Source organism: Gracilinanus agilis, chromosome 2 (genome assembly GCF_016433145.1).
Source record: "Gracilinanus agilis isolate LMUSP501 chromosome 2, AgileGrace, whole genome shotgun sequence".
Classification (NCBI taxonomy): domain Eukaryota; kingdom Metazoa; phylum Chordata; class Mammalia; order Didelphimorphia; family Didelphidae; genus Gracilinanus; species Gracilinanus agilis.
In genome coordinates, this window is record NC_058131.1 from 207,469,216 (window position 1) to 207,493,564 (window position 24,349).

The following is a 24,349-nucleotide window of genomic DNA, read 5'->3' on the forward strand; positions in this document are numbered from 1 at the left end:
ATAGAGTTCACTACAGAGAATTATACATAGCATTTCTCCACATAGGAATACAGATAATTAGATCTTATTGAAGCCCTTAAAGAGGCAAATTTAAAAATTATGAGTTTTCTTTCTTTCCCCTCTGTTTCTTATTTACCTTTTCATGTTTCTCTTGATTTTTGTGGTTGGATATCAAACTTTCCATTTAGTCCTGGTGTTTTCTGTACAAATACTTGGAAATCTTCTATCTTGTTGAATGTCCAAACTTTCCCCTGGAAGTATATAGTCAGTTTTAATGGGTAGTTGATCCGTGGTTGAAGACCCAGTTATCTTGCCTTTCTGAATATCATATTCCAAGCCTTGCGGTCTTTTAGCGTGGAGGCTGCCAGATCCTGTGTGATCCTGATTGGTGCTCCTTGATATCTGAATTGTCTCTTTCTGGATTCTTGTAAAATTTTTTCTTTTACTTGGAGGCTCTTGAATTTGGCTATTATATTCCTAGGGGTTGTCTTTTCTGAGTCTAGTGTAGAGAGTGATCTATGGATCCTTTCAATGTTTATATTGCCCTCTTGTAGAACTTCAGGGCAATTTTGTTGAATAATTTGTTTTAGTATGGAGTCCAAATTTCTATTAATTTCTGCTTTTTCAGGAAGACCAATGATTCTCAGGTTGTCTCTTCTAGACCAGTTTTCTTGGTCTGTCACTTTCTCATTGAGATATTTCATGTTTCCTTCTATTTTATCAGTCTTTTGACTTTGTTTTATTTGTTCCTGCTGTCTTGAGAGATCATTAGCTTCTAATTGCTCAATTCTAGCCTTTAGGGACTGGTTTTCCTTTTCAATCTGGTCATTTCTGACCAGACTTCATGACATCTGTGTCAATTTTTAAAAAATTTTCCCAGGGGATACAGTGGACAAAGTGCCAAGCCTGGGAATAGGAGATCCTGGGTTCAAATGTAGCTTTAAACCCTTCCTCTCTCTGTAACCCAGAGCAAGTCACTTAATCCCAATTGCCTAGCTTTTACTGCTTTTCTGCCTTGAAACTAATACTTAGTATTGATTCTAAGACAGAAGGTAAGAATTTTTTTTTAAAGTCATCTCAAGTTTCTTTAAAACTATTCTTTTCATTATTTTTCATGGCCTTAAAAGTTTGTATTACATTCCTATATTGCAACTTGTTCTGCTATTCTCCAACAGATAGGCAATTCCTTCAGTTTCTCGATTATAAAAAGAGCTGCATAAATATTCTATAAAATTCTTGAGGATCCCCAAAAGAGTTTTTGTTTATTTGAGTTATATTTATCAATATTTACTAGTGTGAGAAGGGAATTTGTTTTGATTTAATTAATCAGGGATTTGGACTTCCCTTTGTTTTAAACTTAAATCAATTAGTGGCCTTTTCATCAGAAACTTGAAGACCTTTTATCCTTGACTACCAACACACCCTCAGAAAAAGGAAATTGATCCCACAGGCACTGCCCCCCTGGGTGGTGCCAGGCAAATTGAAGAACTGTGATTGGTTCCTGGGAGGTGATGTGGGGAGAGCTAGTGGGTGAAGACAACTGCTTATAAGTGTAGACCTAGCAGGAGGGAGAGGGGGGAAGAGGACTGAGACTCAGATTCAGATACAGACTGGCTTGAAACAGATTCTGATGTTGGTGACTTTTGTTGAAGACAGATTCTGGGGTGTTAGGTCAGGCAATTCTCTACTTCCTTCCTATATTTCCTTCTTCTTACTATATCTCCATTTAAATTAAATTAAATTAAATTGTTAAAGCTACTAACAGCCTCATCAGTTTAACTTTAAATTGGTGACCACTCTTTTAACTATTATTCTATATTAGAAATTTGAGCATCTTAATATTATTATGAAAATAGTTTTGACTCTGAAAGGAGATCTGCTACTCTACATCTTTTAATTATGAGATAATTCAGTGACATAGTAGATAGATTGCTCAACTTGGAGTCAAAATAGACCTGATTTCAAATCTTCCCTGTGATACTAGTTATGGGATTCTGGGCAAATTATTTAACTTTTCTCATCCTTGGTTTCCTCATCTGTAAAATAAGGATGATAATAATAGCCTACTTCATAGGGATGCTTGAGAATCAAATAAGAAATTGCTCTATAAACCTTAAAGTGTTATATAAATGCTTGTTTAATTATTATTTCATAATAATAATTATTATTCAATACATTTCTGGCTCTATATCACTGACTCATTATTCCTCTCATTTAGCTGTGTTCCTTTCCTGTTCTCCAGCTTGAGAAGTGATAGCCTGTAACATAGGGGGTCCCAAGCCTCAACCTGTAGCAACCAAAGCACCAACCCTGGCTGTGGCCAAGAGGAATATTACAAGTAAAAAGGGATGAGATAGTCCTATCATCTCTGTCTCTGCTACAGTTATGGTCAGCTTTTACTTGTGGGCTTTTGGTAGGCCTATGGTCAAAATCTGCTGGCCTGCTCAAACCAAAGTGGCAAAAATGAGACAGTTAATAGTAATCATCATCCTTTCAAAGCACAAGACAGCTCCCTAGTGTATGTTTGTTTTGAAAGATGTGAGTTTGACTGAGTAAAAAGGTTGGTGGGATCTAAGTCTGTTGTCTACCCACTCAGGCCTGGGAACCTTACAAATGGAATCTGACTGCTCTTTTTGTAAAAACAGGTTTAATATTGTAGATTATCGGGATTGGGTAAGGATGGAGGGCTTGGGCATTCCCTATGCTGATAAAAACTATATTTTCCCAGAACCCACTGACCCACAAAGGTCTCTTTAATCTCCAACAGAGTTGGAGCTACTCTCTCTCCCTCTTCCTCTCTAAAATTCCAAATTCTCCCTAATCTAGATACTTAACTGTACATTCACTCCAAATAATTTTGGTTGATGAATAGAGCAAGTTGCTGGATCAAGGAAGATGACCCCAATGGTCTGGGTCACTTCAGACACAAGCAATGCCTGTGAAGTTGGTGTTTCAGGTCACTTTAATCAAGATGAGTTTCTCTTTTCCACATAGATCAGTTGTTATTCAGATCAGGAAATGCTGGCAAGACTCTCTCTCAGGCAGGACAGAAGACAAAACCAGTAGACAGGATACTCTAAAACAGGATCAGAGATCAGAGGAGACCAAAAGTCCAGGAGCTCTGTACCAAAAGCACTGCTCCCAAGGTTCTCCCCTTCAGAACTGTCCCAGAATTCCAAGTCTAACTGCCAGCTTCACCATCCAGCCTTCTCTCAAAATTCCATTCCTATGCTCTCTGACACCTTTCATTCCATGCAAAATCTTATATTTGTATCTCCTTGCATTTTCCCTTTCCTCAGTTTTTGTTTTATATAAACTCTGTGAGCTCTCTGATTTTAGACCTTAGAAGCCTGCTTTGTTAGCACACTGAGAAAGGCTGGGCAATTGAGATCTAAGAAGAATTAAGACTGTAACTTCTCTTGATAACTTTGAGAACACTGGATTCTCTCCAGCTCATGATACCTTAATAGGTTGTGGATAAAAGTATAAAGTTCCAGAGAACCTTATCAAGTGCTACTATACTGACTTCAGAAGTACTATCTTAAGAAAAAGGATGTTAAGAGAATTCAATCTGACCTCTTTAGGGTGCCTTTATTGTAAAAAGAGTTTTTCTCAGTGGCTTTTCTTGTGATTCTGTGGTGGAGTGCCCCAGGAGAAATTTTGACAATTTAGTCTGTGCTAAAACTTCCCTGAGTTCTGAGGCAAAATGAATATCAAAAGATTGAGCTATGGAAAATCTGTGCCATGAGAGCAAAAAGTGGCTCTGTCTTTTAGAATTCCCTCCTAAGCCTTCTACAGTTCTTTCTTTCTTTCTTTTTTTTTTTTTTTTCCTGTAGGAGAGGTCATTTCACCTTGGCATTTAGAAGTTACAGAACTGACTTCCTTGAATTTAAAATATTTCCCTTAGCTGATCTCCTGATCTTTTTTCACCAAAGCTCTACTAAGATAGACTCTAATTCTCAGCCCTCATTGGACAAACATTTCCATAGTCAGCCATACCATGGTATAAATGCAGAAATAGAATACATAGGAAAAAAAAAAACAATAGAAATAGGTGCAAACAATCTGTTAAAAAGTGTTAGGGATGAGGCCGAGCCAATATAATAAAAATGACAATTCTACCTATGTTCATTTACTTATTCAGTGCCATACCAACCAAATAGCCAAAGAATTATCTTATAGATCCAGAAAAAATGATAACAAAATTCATCTGGAATATAAAATATGATGGAAATCATTGAAAAAAAGAGAAGGAAAGCTCCCTAGCAGTATCATATTTCAACCTATATTATAAAGCTGTAATCATAAAACATTCTGGTACTTACTAAGAATGGAGTGGTGTGGGTCAGTGGAATAGATTAGATATACAAAACCCAGTAGCAAATGACTATAGTAATCTAGAATGTGATAAATCCAAGAATCCAAGATTTGGGGGCAAAGAAATCACCATCTGACAGATTTCTGGGGAAAAATTGGAAACAGGTTGGTAGGAACTAGGCATTGACCAACATCTCACATTGTATACCCAAATAAGATTAAAATTGATAAATGATTTAGACATAAGAGGTGATGTCATAAGTAAATTAGAGAAGGATGGGAAAATGCACCTGTGAGATCTTTGGATGAGGGAAAAGCTTATGGTCAAACAAAAAATAGAGAGGATTATTTAATCTCATAAGATTAAAAAGATTTTGTACTAACAAAACCAATGCAGCCAAAATTAGAAGGAAAACAGGAAACTAGGGGAAAATATTTACGTCTTCACTTTTCCATATTAGTCCTTGTACAAACATTCATGGTCTAGCCATATTGGCCTTCTTGCTGTTCCTTAACCATGATGTTCCTTTTTGTGTCTTTCCATTGGCCATCTCTTATTCCTTAAATTCACTCCTTCCTCATTTCAATCTACAAGAGTCTATGATTTTCTTCAACATTCAGTTCAAGCATCACCTACATGAAACCTTTTCTCATTCTTTCATCTTCTGGGGCCCTTCCTCCCCAAACTGACTTATATTCAGTTTTCATTTATTTTGCATGATCTCAGACATGTACAAAATGTTTTCCCTAGTAGAATGTAAGCTTCTTGAGGTCAGGAGCTGTTTCATCCTTGTCTTTGTATTTCCAGTGTTTGACATAATACCTCAAATGTAGCAAATGCTTAATAAATGCTGACTGTTTGATCATCAGAAGGTTGATTAATTTCTTTGGTAAAAGCAACTTTTGTGAAACATCATCTAGGATGGGAAAGTTTCATGGTCTCCATCAAAAGAACAATTCCAAACAATTCATAATCTTTTCAAGTAATGAAAAATAAATAATGAGCAAAACATGGTGGCAAGTATTATGGATGCCTATCGGTCCCTTCACTGAAGTTTATAGTCAGTCATTCAAATAAATTCCTAATATTGAGAAGTTTAGTTTTAGGCTATGTCTGTATGTATATCTCAATCAAACATTTTATTGAAATGTATATTCATTTGGATTAGGGATTATTTCATTTTTTTTGTACTTGTCTCTGTTGTGAGGAAGATTAGATTAGTTAGTGATTAAGAATTAAGGTTGACCTAGCAGGAGCTGGAGCTGGGAATTCTAGGATAGAATGAAGGAGGAGGAAGTGTGTGTGCCCTGAGAAAGAACTCCATTAGTGGTGGGCAAAAACTATTGCCAGCCTGGGAGATCTCAGAGCAAAGGACACTCTGCATCCTGATTTCCTTGGGATCCTATGTGGCTTCTAGCAAAGAGGGTAAGATCAACAGTGCTGTGCCAAGGGAAGAGGAGAAGTTTGAGATCTGGTGGACAGCATTTCAAGCAAACCTTCCCTACTTGGTACCTGAGACCACCTTGGCTCTTGGCATCCAGAGATCATCAGTGGATTACAGTGAGAATCCCAAAGCCACATCAGCCCCTAGCTGTGTTGCTCATGTCTGGCAGGTCCAGACTGAGACAGTCACTCAAAGACTCCATTACAGCTCCTTGGGCCCTGTCAGTTTAGATCACTGTTAGTGTAGAAATAAGTCCTCCCCTTTCCCTGTGGGTTTTGTCATTACATTTGAGGTTTTAGAGTAGACATCCCTATCCCACCTTTTAGTTGTTCATAATTAAAACCAGTTATATCCTGTTACCTTGTCTGTTGGATTCAAAGCCTCTGGCCCAGGGTGACAGTTGATCAACTGTCCCTTTGCCAGTTAGGAGCAGCTTGGCTGTTCTGTTCTCCATGTCCAGGTCTAGTCTCTCATAAACCCCAGTGTGTACCCACAATCACCTAGTTTTATTATAATATCCCTGGTGTCTCCATTACCTTTACTTGTCTTTCCAACATCTCCCTAACACTGACCACAGTACTTATCACATAGTAGAAACTTTTCAAAAAAAAAAATTTTATTTTCCAATCTTTAAATATCCATTTCTTACCAGTTTCTATCCAAATTCCTTCTTCATTCCAATGAAAACAAGAGTAGAAAAAAAGCTTGTTACAAATATGTATAGACAAGAAAAGCAAATTTAAACATTGGCTATATCCAAAAACATATCTGTCTTAATCTGTACTCTGATTCATCCATCTCTCTTTCAGGAATATATAGTAGTATATTTCATTATTGGTCCTCTGGAATGATGATTGACCACTACACATCAGAGTTCCTAAATCTTTCAAAGTTGTTTGTTTTTCCCATATTGTTGCCATTGTGTAAATTGTTCTGGTTCTATTCAATTCACTCAGTATCAGATCTTCTTTTTTTCCAGGCTTCCCTAAAAACATTGTTCCGCATAATAATTTTGTTATGGCACAATAGTATTCTATCATACCTATAACTCATTCAGCCATACCTTGATTTATGAAAACCTCCTTAGATTTCTATCCTTTACTACCTCAAAAAGGATTATAAATATTTTCATGCTTCTTTAGAGTTTGTTTTATGTGAGACCACTCTTTCCTCTTTCTGCTCTCTCTCTGATTCTACCTTCTCTCTCGTCCTTATTCCCATCTATTTCCCTGCTGAATGAAATGTATTTCTGTATTAAACTATTGGTGTATGTGTGTTCTTTCTGATCACTTCAGATGAAACCGAGCTTCAAGTGTCAATCACTTCTTTACTAACCCTCCCTGTCTCCTATCTTGTTTGTATAAATAATTACTTGTAGTACCTGAATGAGATCATTTTCCCTAATCTTCTTTTCACTATCTTCCTAGTAACTATGTATTCTTCTGTCCTTTCCTTTCCATTTTTAAAATTTTATCAAGATATAATAGAACTATTCCCTCACATTCTGCCTAATTAGACTCCTTCTGTAATATTTTATGATTATATGGTTCATAAGGGATACATGTATCATCTCTCCATATTAAATTATATGCTATTTATCTATGTTTAGTCTTTTATCATTGTTCATTTGTGTTTCCTTTTTATATTTCTCTTAATGTCTATGTTAAAATTTCAAATTTTTTTGCAATTATTTTTTTAAATCAAAAATGTTCAGAAATCCTGTATTTCATTAAAAATAAACTTTTCTAAAAGATTACAGTAATTTTTTCCTGGATAAGTAATTCTAGAATGTAAGCCTATAATCTTTGCTTTTGTGAATATGGTATTCCAAACTGTGGGAAGCCAATAAGAGAATAGATAAAAATCTGAGACTCCTCTTTTGACCCCTTTTGTGATCCTTGTGATTTCTTGTTGAAAAGTATCGTGGCCTTATTGAAAAGCTTTAAGTTCCCAGCAAACCTGTATTTAAAGGGTTAACACAGTTCCCCTTTGACCAGGAATGCTGCTGCCTGGTAGAGCCAAGGCCAAAACTTTAGCAGGGGCAATTCAACCCTGAGAAAAATACTCCATAATTTGGCTTTCAGCCTTGGCCTTGTTCTGTTTTGAAGCCAATGAGACTTTTTGTGTTTTGATATGACATAATTTGTAACTTCTGCGCATCTGCAAAGTTTCAGGGGGTTCTTTTGTGTGAAATGAGTCTTGAAACAAATAATAAACTCCATGCTCCTGGAGCCAGAGCTGGAAGCATGAGTTAAAAGATCTTCTTGTCCGGTTATTTCCTTATCAACTAAACTGTCTTTATCAGATTATCAGAGATGATAAAGAGATCTCAAGACCAAACTTTCCATTCTCTTACAGTAGTATCTGCTAAATCATGTGTGATTATGACTTTGGGTCTTCAGAACACGAACACTTTCTTTCTAGATGTTTTCAGAATTATTTTCTTTGACCTAAATGCAATAAATTTTAGCTTATAATCTTCATGGAAGTTTTCATTTTAGAGTTTCTTTCAGGAGATAACTTGTAAATTCCTTCATTTCCACTTTGCTTTTTAGTTCTAAGGAATCCAGGCAGTTTTCTTTTAAGATTTCTTGGTATATGATGCTAGGCTTTTATTTCAGTCATGGTATTTAGGTAGCCCAATTATTATTTCTTTTTCTTGATCTGTTTTTCAAATTGGTGTTTTTTTCCTACAAAATAACTTATTTTCTTCTGTTTGTTTTCAATTCTTTCATTTTGTTTTAATATTTATTTCTTGTCTCATCTAGTCATTGACTTAACTTTGGTTCATTTTAATTTTTTAGGGTGTTTGTTTCTTGAGTAAGGATTTTTACCTTCTGTGTCAAGTTGTTAATTCCTTTTCCAATACTTCTTCCATAATTCTCATTTCTTTTTCATTTCCTCCCTCTAGCACATTGACAAAAACATTTTTATTTTTTCCTTTAAATCTTAATTAATCTCTACCAGTAATTCTACTTGGACTTATACCCAAGCTATGCTTTTCTTTGAGGATTTGCTTAAAAGTATATGTTACTTGTTTACTGAAAGGTGGATCCAATATAAATAAAATGACAATCCTACCTAAATTAGTCTACTTATTCAAAACCATCCCAATTAAATTACCAAAAAATGTTTTACTAAGTTAGAAAAAAATCACAAAATTAATTTGGAAGAATAAAATATTATGAATATCAAAATAATTAATGAAAAAACATAAAGGAGATAGGTCTAGTAGTACCAGATTTTAAATTGTAGTATAAAGTATTAATTATCAAAACTACCTGATACTAAGAAATAGAAAGATAGGTCAGTGGAACAGAATAGACATACAACAAACAGCAGTAAAAGAGTATTGTAATCTTTTGACAATATTTGGCAAAAAATGCTGGGACAACTAGAAGCTAGTTTAGCACAAACTAGGTATAGACCAATATTTTATACCATTCACAGAGATCATATCAAAATGGAGATATATGATCTAGATATAAAATAAGTAAAATAAAAGTAAATTAGAAGAATAGAGAACATACTACCTATAAGATTTATTGATAGGAGAGTAATTTATGAGTCAAGAGATGAGGAGCATTGTGAAGTATAAAATGGATAATTTTGAGTATATTAAATTCAAAAGTGTTTATACAAATAAAATGAATGCTGCCAAGATTAGAAGGAAATAATAAAATATGAGAAAAAATTATAGACAGCCTCTCAGATGGAGGTCTTATCTAAAATACAAAGAGAACTTTATCAAATTTATAAGAGTAAGGGTCCCCTCACAATTCATAAATGGACCAAAGACATGAAGAAACAATTTTCTGATAAAGAAATCAAAGCCATAAATAGGTTTATAAAAAATGTTCTAAATTACTACTGATTAGAGAAATGCAAACCAAAACAACTCTGAGATATTACTTCATACCTATCAGACTGACTAAAACAACAAAAAAGAAAAATGACAAAAGTTGGAGGGAATATGGGGAAATGGGCACACTAATATACTGTTGGTGGATCTGTGAGCTGATCCAATCATTTTGGAAAGCAATTTGGAATTATACCCAGAGAGTCATAAAACTATGTATAACCTTAGACCCAGCTGGGTCTCTTTCTCAGGGTAATCAGGGGAAAAGTAAAAGAACCCATACGTTCCAAAATATTTATAGCAGCTCTCTCTAGAGGTGGCAAAGAATTAGAAATAGAGGGGATGCCCATCAATTGGGGAATGGCTAAACAAATTGTATTATATAAAATTGTGATGGAACAGTACTGAGTCCTAAGAAGCAATGAGCAGACTGATTTAAAAAAAGCAAATTTGGAAAGAACTATATAAGATAATGAACAGTGAAATGAGTAGAACGAGAAGAATGTTATGCACAGCTACAGAATAATGCTTAAAGAATATACAGTGAATATTATCTCCAGAAAGTGAACTGAAAGATGAAACACAAAAGACTTAATTTATATAAATATGTTGATCTCTCAGACTCTATCTTTTTTGATTCTGGGAAGGTAAAGAGAAGCTGCAGCATTCGTGGATGGTTTTTATTATGTGGATATAAAGAAAAGTAAGCTAAACATATAAGAGGTTTGTGATTTCATTTATATACAATCTTCTTTTACTTTGTATATGGAAATTTTTGTTTTATTTGGTTTTGTAAAATTTGGAATTAAAAAAAAGGCAAAAATAATTAAATCTCTTCTTCTGGGTTTATATCTTGAGCTTCTCTATCACCATAATAGCTTTTTATGATTAGAGTCTTCTTTTTTTTTCTTCTGCTTACTTATTCTTCCAACCTATTTCCTGAATTTGTACCTGACATTAGGATTACCTTTTACACACTTCTATAGTCTTTGTCTTATTGCTATTTTCTTAGAGTATGGTGGATGTTATGTTACATTGTTCTATAATCCCAGGGACAGTTCAAGTTTGGAATCTGTAAGTTTTCTGCACTCCCCAAAAGGACTGATACAGGGCAAGAAAGATGATACTTCCCCTGGTCTGTTTTTGGGTCAGAAGAAAGGTAGATTGCATCTGGATTCAGCCACTGTCATCTAGATAGTTAGGGATGCTCATTCAGAGTTATATAACTTTAACTCTTCCTTTGTTTTGAGATTGTGGCCTGTTATTCCTTTGAAGGCTTAAGACTGGTCTAGAGACTAGAAGTGGTATCCCCTTCTGTTCTACAGTTACTTATTTCTAAACAAGATAAAGCCTTGAGTCTGAAATCACTAGGGCTGTGAGAAGACATGGCCTGGGAAAGGGGGGAAGAGATTAAGTTTAGGATCTCTTCAGTTTAACCTGGGTCAGGTACCTGAGACTGGGTAGTGGACAGCAAAACCTCTAGCTTGGGTCTATCCCATTGAGGTATTCTCAATGAGATAAATCAGGGTCACCTTGAGAGTCTGTGTCAAAGGCTCTTTTATTTCATCCTCCTGAGAATGGGTACCCAAGAGGTAATTTTACAAGTGTTACAGCCACCAAGCAAGTACAAAGTATGGGAACAGATAGCTTCTCTCTGACAGGAGGTAGAAAGTAGTTTTATTGTCATTTTTAAAAAAAAAGTGTTAGGAGCTTTGGTTAGCATTTTGAGATCTTTCAAAGTTGATTCCTTGGTATAATTCTGTTCATCCTGTAAATTGTTCAGTTCTTCTAAGTCTTTCCACATTTCTCAGAACTAGTCATATTCAACATTTCTCATGGTATCATAAATTCCATCTTATTTATAGATTGTTTCATTCATTCCCTAATTCATCTATTCATGGGTATAAACTTTGTTTCTATTTCCTTGCTACAATAAAAAAAGTGATATAACTATTCTTGTATATTTAGGTCCTTTCTCTCTGGCACTGACCTTCTTGGGATATATGCTTAATAGAACAGCTAGAAAAAAGGTAAATACTCTTGATTGATATTGGAGGTCAACAAAAAGGTTAAATTATAGGCTGGATAAGAAGATCTGAGAATCATCAGGAGACTAAGACCCAGAACAGAGCCTTGTGGAAAACCCATGGTTAATGAGTAAGTCTTGGATGGAAATCCAGCAACAGATATTTAGAAGCAGTCAGATTAGTAGGAAGGGAACTAAGAGATAATGATGCTATGAAAATTTAAAGAGAAGAGAATATCAAAGAGATGTGGGTGATTGATAATGTCAAAAGCTGCTTCAAGGTCAAGAACGATGTAGATTGAGAAAAGGCCATTACATTTGGCAATTAAGAGGTTTTTAGTAATTTTAGAGAGAACGGTTTTGGTTGAATGATGGATAAGTTTAGAAGACAAATTGTAGAGTTAAGAAATGACCTGGATGAAAGGAAATGGAGGCATCTGTTGTGGATGGCCTTCTCAAGGATAACTATAAAAAGGGGAAGAGATATGGGCAATATCTAGTGGTAATGAATAAATCAAGTGAGAAATTTTTGTTTTTGCTTTTTGTTTTTTAGCCAGGACACAGGTAAGTTTGTAAACAATAGGGAAGCAGCCAGTAGACAAGATGATATTCAAGATAAGAGAGTGATGACAAGATGACAGATAGGGCAAAACTCTACAGAAAATGGGATGCACTGGGATCATTTGTGCAAGTAGAGGGGTGTTTGCTTTTATAAGGAAGAGGGTTACATCATTATGTGAGACAGTTAAAGGTGGAGGTAATAGTAAAAGGTATCTGTAAGAGATAAGTTGAGAAACAGTGGGGAAGAGGAAGCTCTTAGCAAATGAGCTCAATTTTTAGTGAAATATTTGAAACAAGCTTCACTAATGGTAGAGTTCTGGTGGTGGTGGTGGTGGCTATGAGAAATTTAAGAAGAAATGAAAAGGTATGGAAAAATCACTTTGGTGAGTAGGAAAAAGAGTCATTTAGGTAGGTACAAAAGGATTGCTTTGTTATATAGTCAAGGCCCAGCTGAGATCAATTAACACACACTTGTGATGTTCAACAGTCTCATGATTTTTGTGAATAACTACCTTTTATAATAATTCCAATCCTTTTTTCACTATGAATTTTCCCCTAGCCATAATTATAAGAAGAATAACCTTCCTTTTTTCTCTAATTGTTTATTCAATATCATCTTTTATATTTAAGTTATATTTCCATATAAAGTATTACCATACATGGTGAAAGATGTATTAAGTTTAATTTCTTGCAGAATGTTTTCCAATTTTCCCAAATATTTTTAAAAATAAATAGTCTTTATTCCAATTATTGAGGTTCTTGAATTTATCAAGCATTTATACTATTATGTTAGTTGCTTTTTAGTCTTATTTACTTAAACTGTTTTATTGATCACTTTTCCTATTTCATAACCAGTATCAAATTATTTTGATAATCATGGCTTTATTGTGTAGTTTGAGATAATATATTAAACACTTTTAACTCCTATTTTAAAAAATTATTTCTCTTGACATTGTTGACTTTTTGATACTTTGGATGAATTTTGTTATTATTTAATAACTCCCTAAGTGGTTTAATTGATATGACATTTAATCTGTAATTCAATTTAGATAGTATGATTTTTAATATATGGGCCCAACCTAAACATGAACAATTACTATTTCTCCAATTATTTAAATGTCCCTTTATTCCTGTAAAATGAATCTTATAGTTATAGTCATATAATTTTCAAATTGTCACGTCAGATGGACTCTCATATATTTTATATATTCTATCAGTATTTTGAATAGGATTTCCTTTTCTCTCTTATTCTTCTAGGATTTTGGAACCTAAAGAAAAGCTGAAGATTTTTGAAAATTAATTTTATAATCTACTTTAGTGAAGTGATTAAATATTCCAATTAATTTTAGTATTTCTATAGTTCTCTAATTAAACTGTCATATCATAAGCAAATAACACTAATTTCATTCCTTCTTTGCCAATACATATTGTCTTAATTTCTTTTTCTTTTTATTGCTGTACTCAAGATTTCTAAAGCTTTATTAACTGATAGCAGTAGCAATGAGCATACTTGTTTCTGTTCTTCCTTTACTTAGTATTTCTCCATTATAGATAATGCTAGCCTATAGTTTTGTTGTTTTTTATTAAAACCCTTATATTCCATCTTAGAATCAATACTGTATATTGGCTCCAAGGCAGAATAGCAGTAAGAGTTAGGCAATGGGGGTTAAGTGACTTGCACAGGGTCATATAGCTAGGAAGTGTCTGAGGTCACATTAGAAACCAGGACCTCTTATCTCTAGGCCTGGCTTTCAATCCAATGAGCTACTCAGTTGCCCCCTAGTCTATAGTTTTTGATACTATAGGCTATAGACAGAGTTTTGAAGCTGTCATTTTTTGGAAAGGTCCATTTATTTCTATTCATTATGGTGTTTTGGAAAGAACTGAGTACTATATTATGTCTAAAGCTTTTTCTACATCTATTGTTACAACTGTGGTTTTATTGCTTTTGTTATTTTAAGCATGTTCTATTGTTTTTTATAATTCTCCTAATGTTGAACTATTTCTACATCCCTACATGTCATACACACTTTTCATTGATCTTTTACTGTATTTTTAATTCGATTGCTTTTAATACTACTTCAGACAATGTGCAAATGTTATAGTTTTTAAAGAACACATTTCAATGGCTATTAGAAATATTACAAAGGTTGTTGGTATGAAGCCAAGTTTTTCAAAGATCATTCAAGGCTATTGAAATAGTATCTGTTAACTGGAGCACAAAGAAAAATAATTATTGAAAATTAAAAACAAAACTAGAATTGACAAATTATTGCTGCAAAAGAGCCTAATTAATTCTCAGAAAACATGCAAATGATCTAAAGTTTGTTATTCATTCATTGACCATGTAGTAAAGGGATCTTCATGCTGGAAGCCCAATGAAAAGACCAATAAAAGAAAGAAAGGTGCTTATTTATTACTATTGAGAAGAAAAAAGGGGAAAAGGGTTATTTATTATGAGAAAGATTATACAAAGACTGGAGATACTAGAAATTGGAAAAAAGTAAATTTTTATTGGTTAAAACTACCTTTTCAAACATGAATATGACAAAACAGTTGCCAGAAGGATCTCTAGATGAGGTATGGGTGTCTTTAGATTATAAAACATCTACATCAAAAGAATATATTTTGGGCATTTTGCTCTTCCAATAGGCCTAAAAGTCTTTTCTCCATACTTCAACTATGATCAGTTTTTTGATAAAAATGAGAAACAGGGTTGTTCTATAATTATAGAAATTCTTACATGGAGAAGGAAGACTGCAATATGGCATTGTACCATGTCACATACTATGAAAGGCTTAGAAATTTGTCTAAGAGATAGAAATTAACAGGCTTCAATGGTTTGGGAACACAGTTGAGTTAAATCCCACTGAAAATTTATGTTTTATAATCAAGGCTAGATTTGGGAAAATGGACTACTTTTCAAAGGTCTATTTAATATCTTATATGATAAAAGTATGATTTCGTAAAGAATTAAGGTGGCAAAAGCTTGTGAATTCCATTCCAAATCCTATACAACAATTGATTTCATCAAAATAAGGACACATGAGTGTTAAGAGCTTTTAAAAAAGAAAAGATATAAAAATCAACAAACTAGCAAGTATTAAGCACTTAATATGATTCAGACTCTTCTTGTCTCAAGAGATGCCTTCTCTCTCTCTTTGGTTGCTTTTCCTCACCATGGTCATGCTGGCAGTTTTCTTGTTGAGTCACCTGCTAGACCTCTCAGGATTCTGGTTTCAGGCCTAGGCTTTTGGACTTAAAGTAGCCCTTTTTGCAGAGGATGTCATCTAAAGTCATCTCTGGGTACTCAGGACCATGAGAGCCTTGACTCAATTTCCTAGTGCAGTGTGATAATGAGATTAAATCTACCCGGCCCATTCTTAAATCTAATCACCAAAAGTGTGAACTCCACTTAACTCTCAAGTGGGGAGATCTGTGACCCAAGTGTACAAGAATGGGTGACTTGACTGACTGCCCCCTAGGCAGTCCTAAGATAAGCATCTGTTGTGATTAGACACATACTGGAAGGGAGGCACAGGAAGTGACAAAAGAAATGGCCTGGATAAATTAAAAGAACTTTTGGGGCTCATCCCCCTTTTGGCCCATGGCTGCTCCCTTATTCTTGTAGTGGGTGACTAGGACCTGGAGGAGCTCCGACCCTGGCTGAGACCTTGGACTAAGTGAGACTGCTGTTAATCTCTCCAAGGGAATTACACATGGTGAGGGTAAAGACTAAATCTTCCGGGACTTCTCTAAAGAAACTGCTCTTTCAAAAGAGACTCTGTGACTGAAGGTTCCATTTCATTCATCTCAAGCCCTCAAGCCCTCTGGCCCTGGGCTCAAGGCTGAACCTCCTCCTATTGAGGATTAATTAGATCTGCCTGGGTTGAACAGGAAGCAGAGCAAATTACTTAGTGTGTTAGATTACTTATCCTATCCTATCCTTTCTCTTATTTTCTCTTCCTCTTTTCATTTGTAAATAAACTTCCATAAAAATCCTTTTGACTTGAGGTTATTCTTTAATTGGAGACTGATAATTATTCAATTCCCTGGTGGCCAAACCTTTTAATATTCACCCAACCAAAATAGTTTTATACCCCTTACAGCTACCATCTATTAAAAGGTCTTAAGCCCTGGAATGGCCCTTTCTTGAGGGTAAAGATGGTTACTTTTCCTTGTGCTCTTCTTTAAGTAATTGAAGAGTTCAATAGAGTCTTTCTTGAATTGTTTCATACAGCTTTCTGCTTCATCATCAATAAATATTTTTCAAGGTCATCTTGGTGTGTGTAAAATCTTTCATGGAGCCATATTGGAAGTTCAGCTTATTCATTATATTCTGAAACTTGTGTCAGAAATTATGAGGGGAAAGCCCAAGTTCAAGCAGTTTTATAACAAATGGTCCATAATGATTTCCTCTTAGTAGCTACCTTATTATTTTGGTTTTCAAGAAATTATAATGAAAAACTCAATAATTCAGGAATCTGATTATGATGAGAAGTTACTTGTATAATATAATGTGAATAATAACTACTTGCATTTATATGATTCTAGAAGATTTATAATATTTATTTCCATCAAATCTCATAAAAATGTCATTATCCACATTTTTATAGACATAAGCTCAGCAAGGCATAATGGGCTATCTAAGGTTATTCCCTGGCAGGTGTGGTGCCATGAGCCAGACCCAGGTGGCCTGACTCCAACCCCCTTTTTGCATTGAGCTTATCTAATGCTACTGCTTCAGTTATATGGAAGGGAGTATGTATGGTGGAATAAGTTCCATATTTGAAGTGAGAGGGCTGGACTTCAATTCTGATCTCTGTCACTTGCTAATCATGTGTTCTTTGACAAGTCATAACTCCTTTGACGCTTCAGTTTCTCTATAAGAAAAATAAAGGAACAACTTCTGGGGCTTTTTTTTTTTTTTGAGCTCAGAGTTTTATGATCTTATGAAACCTATCAAATGTCATCTTACTAGATTTGGAAACACATTCTAGTATGACCAGATTTTGTTTGGTTCCTGACTCTACCCTCTAGAATATTCTCTCTCTCTTTTTCTTCCTTCCTTCCTTCCTTCCTTCCTTCCTTCCTTCCTTCCTTTCTCTCTCTCTCTCTCTCTCTCTCTCTCTCTCTCTCTCTCTCTCTCTCAGCTTTGGCTCAATTTGAAAATAAGTATGGCATATTGTATCTAAATCATTCATAAATATACTGAATAACATAAGGCTAAGGGCAGATCATTGGGGCACTTCCATAGACATTTCTCTCTATGTTGTCATTGACCATGGGATACTGCAAGGACCTGGTTTGGAGTCAGAGGACACTGGTTCATCAGATTCCAGTTCTACCATCTATGTGACCATGGTAAATCATCTAACTTCTCTAGGCTTCTAATTTCCTCATCTGTAGAATGAAGGTGTTAGATCTTAATGTTCTTTTAAGCTTTAAATCTATGATTCTATGACTTTTGAATTCCAGACATTCAATCAAATGTAAATTTATTGAATCACAATATTGTTTAGACCCCTCTCCATCTAGATGCATTAAAGGACAAGTTACTTCTCAGATATCCTTTATCCTCACAGTAGAGTATAATGGGAGCTGAAATACTAAATACCAATTATATTTTAAGGATGGATACCAAAGACAAACATTACCATGGACAATCAGTCTTCTAGTAGGTTAAACTGTAAGAGAAACCGATTCTTTACCTGCATACTGATCTAGGAGACCTCATATGAACATTATCTAGATTGCTTTGCAAATTGTTTTATTTTGTTAAACTTTTCCCAATTTCATCATAATCTGGTTTGATCACTACTCAGAAAGGCCATAAATTTGGCACTTCTGGTACAGTGCCATAAGAAGAGCCCACGATTCTAAACCTAACTTTTAATCCCAACTCTTCTTGGTTCTTCAGTTTGTTTATATGCGAAATAAAGTTAGAGCTGCCATGAAGATCAAATGATCTAATCTATTTTAGTACGTATGTATGTATATATGTGCTGCATGTGTATATATTCACTTAGCAAGCATTTATTAGATACCTTCTATGAAATGCCACTCCTCTAGGAACCAGAGCTATAGAGTCAAAAATGGAACAATCACTGCTCTCAAGGAGCTTACATTCTACAAAATCATGAGGTAAAACATTAACTTTGTAGTAGGCAACAATAAATAATTATTAAATAGAAAGGAACTGTTTAAATAAGGAGATCATGTTTTAAGCAAGGATAGCAAGGACAGGAGCATTAAAAAAATCATGAATTCTCAACAAAGGTACCCTACAAGCCATTTAATCATAAGGTAAAATATATAAGAGGAACAGAGCCCAGAGGTCATCTAGTTGGAACCACTGATTTAACAGATAAGGGGATTGAGATCCAAGGAGGTTGTAATTCAGGTAGAATTCCAGTTTATAAGGCAGCTAATTGCAAAGTAATGAAATCTTGATTTCAAATTTTGCCTCAGATACTTATGAGTTGTGTGACTTGTGTCAGGTTACCTGCCTGTCTCAGTTTTCTCGGCTATAAAATGGGGATAAAAATAACACCTACCCTCTAAGAGTTTTAAAGATTTGTAAAATGCTTAACTCAATGTCTAGCATTTAAATGTTTGTTTGCTTCCTTCCTTCTTATAATTCCAATTCCATTGTTCTTCCCCCTATACCAGGAAGTCCCTCTGCCCACCTGACATGCTTATAGACTGGGAAATAGGTGATAAAAGGATCATTACTTTCATATGGGGAGGTTTAGAGTTATAAGACATGGATATGGCTTCTTAGTGTTAGAGCCGAGATTTGGACCCAGATCTTTTGACTTTTAAATACAGTGCTCTTTTCCTCAGACCAGTCTTCTTTCCTTTTTTCCCTCCCTTACTTTCAGTCTTGGGACAGAAAAGTTTTAAGGGCTAGGAAATGGGAATTAAATGACTTGCCCATGGTCACACTGCTAATGAAGTATCTGAAGCTAGGTTAGAACTGAGGATTTTCAGTCTCTAGGCTTTGCTTTCAATTTCCTGAGCCACCTATACTTTCTTTAATAGAATTGCTGCATCTGTATCTTTCACGCGCTTTGTGATAAATCACAAGCTAAGCTTCAAATTGAATAGGAGATATTCCAAATCAATTCCTTCTGCCAAAGTCCATCCCTTAAGAACATGATACTCTAGTGATGCTACATGATTATAAAAATTGGGATACTCTGATCACAGAATATTAAAATATATTAAAAAGGGTCTGCAAAACAATAAATGGCAAGACACAAATTGGAAGCCAGTACATGTAGCATAAGATCTATAAAAGTCAACATGGCAGAATTCTTAAGGGCAATTAAGGATTGCAATAGGAGTAGAAGTAGCTTCCCAGAACATGAGGCATTCTATTCTATTGATTATCCTATTCTATTGATATTCTCTGGATAGTAAAAGAACCAGAGAAAGGTCTGAAGCTTTTGGATAGAGCCACTGCAAGGTTTCATAAGCCTCAAGACTTAGATCTTTAGGGGACCTTTTAGCTGAATTCTGTCATTTTATAGATGAGGAGAGGCTCAAAGATGTTTTGTAACTTGGACTCTAAATTAAGCAGGTTTTAAATTTACATCTAGGATTCAAACTGAGCTTCTCTAACTCTAAGTACTGTGCTATTTATTCTGGAGTTTGCTATCTTATTTGATTAGAATCCAAAAATAAATAGCACAAGACAAGAAGGAATGAATATCTTAAGAGCTACAACTAGTGGTTACCCCTCAAATTAAACAGTCAAGAAATCAATGAACTAGCATTTATTCAATGCCTATTGTGTCCAAGGAGAGAGGCAGGCTGTCTCAGGGAACAGATAGTCTGTCTACCACTCAGAAAGACTTTTGTTTCAATCCAACATCTGACACATTCTGGCTGAAAGATCCTAGGTAATTCACTAAATTCCTCATAGCCCAAGTGAAATGTTTGTGGCTTAAAGTGGTAGAGTAATTGTTAACTCTCACTGGAAGAGAGAATTTTATCACTAGGAGTTCCCCATGCCATTGAAATCCCAGGTCAGGACAAAAAGGAAATTGTTTTTGCTTTTTTGTTTTCATACTAGGATACAAATGTAAAAGGGAATCAGCCATTCCCTGTATTTATTGAGCAGAGATTTTATAGAGAGGATAGGCTCTAGTGCCAGAAGAGAACTTAGAATTCATTAGTTAAACCCCATAAAAAAAAAAAAAAAAAAAGGGGGGAGGAATAGATTGAGTTCCCAGCTAACTAATGCAAGATATATACAAAATAAATTCATGGTTAGGGTCAGGAGGAAAGAGATCCCTAACAACTGTTAATATCAGGAATGTCCTTTTGAAAGAGTGTAAAGAGCAGGGGTCGGCAAAGTATGGCTCTCGAGCCATATCTGGCTCTTTTGAGGGCCAGATATGGCTCTTTCTGCAGGAGCCATAAAGTCCATTTTTTTTCAGGCGCTGTTACAGGAGCGGGCACTGTGAGCACTGGCCGGCTCTCACGAAATTACATTTTAAAAAATGTGGCGTTTATGGCTCTCATGGCCAAAAAGGTTGCTGACCCCTGGTCAAGATTATGAGGAGGCAGAGGTGAAGAAGGAAAGCATTCCACTTTGGAGGAACAGCTAATTTAAAAGCATGGGATGGGGTATAAAATATTATATATGTGGAAGAGTAAATAGGCCAGCCTGGTGAAGAAGAGGTAAAGTACTTGGGATTCAGTAATGTGCACTTAGCCTGGAAAGATAGGCTATAGTCACATTGTGGAGGGCAGTAGGGAGCTAGGAAAGCTTCTTGAGCAGTAGAGCTCACTAAAGTGAAATAATCTATTTAAATAGCTAACTCACAACAAAGAAGCAGAATGGGTCAGTGAAAACAGAATTGGATTAGGAGTCAAAAATTGCTTTTCTGGTCCCACCTCTGCTAACACTGACTTTCTATGTGACCTTTCAAAAATCACTTTTTACATTTGGAACGCTGCTGCTTTCACTGATCAAATGAGATAATATAGGTCAAGTACTATGCTGCTTGGCACAGGGTAAGTGTTCAATAAATGCTTGTTGACTGATTGACCTTAAAATGAGAGAAAAATGTTAGCTATTATCATTATTATTATTCACTTTTAAATGAAGAGGTTGAGCTAGATGACCTTTTCCAGCTCTGACATTTTGTGATTCATTATTACCATTTTGAGCTGCTCCTTTCTTGTCACTGCTAGAGAAATGATGGCCAGATGAGATGGGTTTGAATCATCAAAAATGACATCTGGAGCCCAAAGACACATTTCCGGAGAGGCTTTTTATGTGGGGAAAGGTAGTGCAAGAATTATTATCCCAATGCCTTGTTTGAGGTCGTAGGGATGGTAAATGCAGAACCTGGACTCCAAATTCAATCCAAAATTCAAAGTACATCATATGGGCAAGGCAACAGGATCTGAGTCTAGCCTTAGCTCTCTTTTCACTTAAAGGGGGGTGGATTAGGTTTCCAGTCTTACATCCCTTGATTTTCTTTGGCTGTGGAGAGGCAAGCTCGCCTGGGAATGGATGCTTTTCTCTAGACGGTACTTTGTCCCGTTGGTCAGAAGAGGGAGCTGTGCTCGCGCTCCGGAGGGGTGGGGGCCAGGCGGTGGTCTTCAAAGGCAAACACTGCAGCAAACCCACTGTAGCTTAATGGCGTCTTTGTGCTCAGATTAGCAGCGTCCTCTTCCCCTCCCCCTCCCCTTTCATTCATTTCCCCTCACTTTCTCACATCCCCCCACTTGCATTTTAAGGGCCGGGGTGGAGGTGGAAGGACAGTTGGGGGTGCCCGGAGTACAATAAAGAGAAGGCACTGCAGACGCCCCAAGTCAGACCTTGCAGAGGCGCAACTGAGCCCCGGAGCCCATGCCTGCGCGCGTTGGGCAGGGCGCGGGCTGAGAGCAGGGGGCGGGGGGAGCGGTCGGTGCCCGGAGGAGGGGCGGCGGCGGCGGCTGCTGCAGGAGCTGCAGCTGCTGCAGTGTCCGCTCGGGAGGGAGAGGGAGAGACAGAGACAGGCTGGAGATTGCGCAGCCCCGAGGAGGCCGTGCCCGTGCCCGTGCCCGCGCCCGCCACGACAGAACTGCGGCAAACACCCAGGTAAAGGAAGAAGCGGCCGCTCAGACCCCCTTTGTGTGCGCAGTGCGGACGCCTTCAGGGGAAGGATTCCGGGGAGGAGGAGGAGGTGGAGAAAGAGGAGGAGGGAGTCTGTCCCTCAATCCTCCCGCCCGCCTGCCTGTCTCTGCGATGGCTTGCTCTGTCGCATCCAGAGCAGAAGCCGAGGGAGCGGGAGGATGTGGCTTCTCCTCGCCGGAGCCCGGCTTTCCCGGCGACTGCTCTTGGGAATCAGCTCCCGCTGCTGCTGACAGCTCTCCTGCCTCCTGGCACCCAGGCAGGCAGGCAAGCAGGCAGGGAGGGAGCATTTGCCCTTGGCCTTGACTGCCCTGAGAGCTGGTTTGTATATTTGTGCAGGCGGCGGGGACTATGGAGGGAGGAAGGGGACTGAGGGGATTCTTTGAGTGGGGGGCAGCTGTCTGCCCTTTGAAAGGACTGCGGTGGGGGTGGGGTGATCTAATGGCCATCGCATCTTGCTCTCACTGCATTGTTGCTGCTTTTACATTGCTCCCCCCACTTCCTTACCCTCTCCCCTCCCAGTCCTTTTCCAGTTTGCAAAGCACTCGCCCTTGTGTGTGTGTGTGTGTGTGTGTGTGTGTGTGTGTGTGTGTGTTGCTGTGGTCTCAGTTGCTGATAGGGGTGTGTGTGTGGGGGCTGGCTTAAATATGAATTTCTTGCATCAGGCTCCCCCTTCACTCCCATGATTTTTTCCCACCTGCACCAAAGATCAGGAGTTGGTTTGTGTTGGGGGGGCGGGGGGGGCGTTGGAGGGGAGAGGGAATTGTCTAGGTCAAGTTCATCTGTGAAAGAGATTGGGCGACAGGAATAGAGAAGGTCAAGGTTGATGGATTGCGTTTCTGGTCTTCTCTCCACATTGAGGGGGTTTACGCAGCTTAGCCCTTCCCCGTGGTGACAGCTTGCTGCTTCCATCCCCACCCTACTGCCTTTCTCCTTGGCAGGTCTCCTGGCTATGTGCATGAATTTGTCAATAGATGATAAAAACCCAGCTCCTGACTCACGGAGAACTGGGTAGGCTGTTGCCTCCATTCCAGCTATGGCGGGTCGCCGTCCGGGTGATGGTGTGGGGGTGGGGGTTGCGTTGCTAGAACATATGAAGGAGAGTGATAATGCATTTTGAGGGAAGGGTATGTCCAGGTAGTGGAGAGGTGATCCCCTCCTCTCAGTTGTTGGTTCTCTGGCTCAAAGGTTCCTTTCATTCATTCCAGAGACAATTGACTGGGAACTATTTAATTTTATCTTTGTGTTCCCAATGTTCCAGTGCTGGTAGATACTTAATAAAGGTTTAATAATTGATTTCCAATTGAATATCCTCCTAGGCTATAAAGATGTTTGGTTCTTGGACCAAGCTATATATACCTCTTCTCTCTTTCCTCTTAAAGGTCTTTGGGTTCTCATCCTTACTCTAGGATAGGGGATGACGTCACACCACTCTTTTATCTCTGTTACTTATCATTATTTGATTCTAGCACTTTAATGAAGATTAGAATAATCATAAAAGTAGAATCATAGGATATTAGAGCTTGAAGCTATTTTAGATATGATCTAATTATAATGATATAATAGCTCATATTTCAGAAACACTTTAATGTTTACTAAGAGCCGTTTTCCTCAAAATGGTTCTGCAAGGTAGGTACTGTGTTATTATTATGCTTGTTGTACAGATGAGGAACCCAGAGAAGAGAGATAGCTTGCTGGGGGATATTCCCCTTATCAGTAGCAGGAGGGAAGGCTAGAATTCATTTCTCTTGCCTCCTTTTCAGCCCTCTCAGCCTAGGTCCTCTCACTTGCCTACTTAAAGATTTGGCCCAGTTGGACTATTTAATGTATTCTTTCCTATGGCATACTCCTGAGGTTTCCCCTGGGTTAAAAATGGGTTTTGCTTAAGGAGGTTTTAAAATCTCCTGTATAAAAGTGCTTTAGGATAAATAGAAATTACTTTTATTTTACCAATTTGAAGAGGGAAGAAAACTGAGCCTTACATAATCCATACCCATGTTACAAGG

General features: G+C 37.0%; 1 protein-coding gene across 1 annotated transcript in view; it reads left to right on the top strand.

Moving 5' to 3' along the window:
• Window positions 1-22,314, top strand: part of RSAD2 (radical S-adenosyl methionine domain containing 2) — a 32,383-nt gene extending 10,069 nt beyond the window's left edge. Inside the window, exons 5-6 of the mRNA XM_044659570.1 lie at window positions 2,418-2,538; window positions 21,968-22,314. Of these exons, the coding sequence (XP_044515505.1) occupies window positions 2,418-2,538; window positions 21,968-22,314 (468 nt within the window). The remainder of the gene's footprint in view (window positions 1-2,417; window positions 2,539-21,967) is intronic.
• Window positions 22,315-24,349: the final 2,035 nt, after the last annotated feature.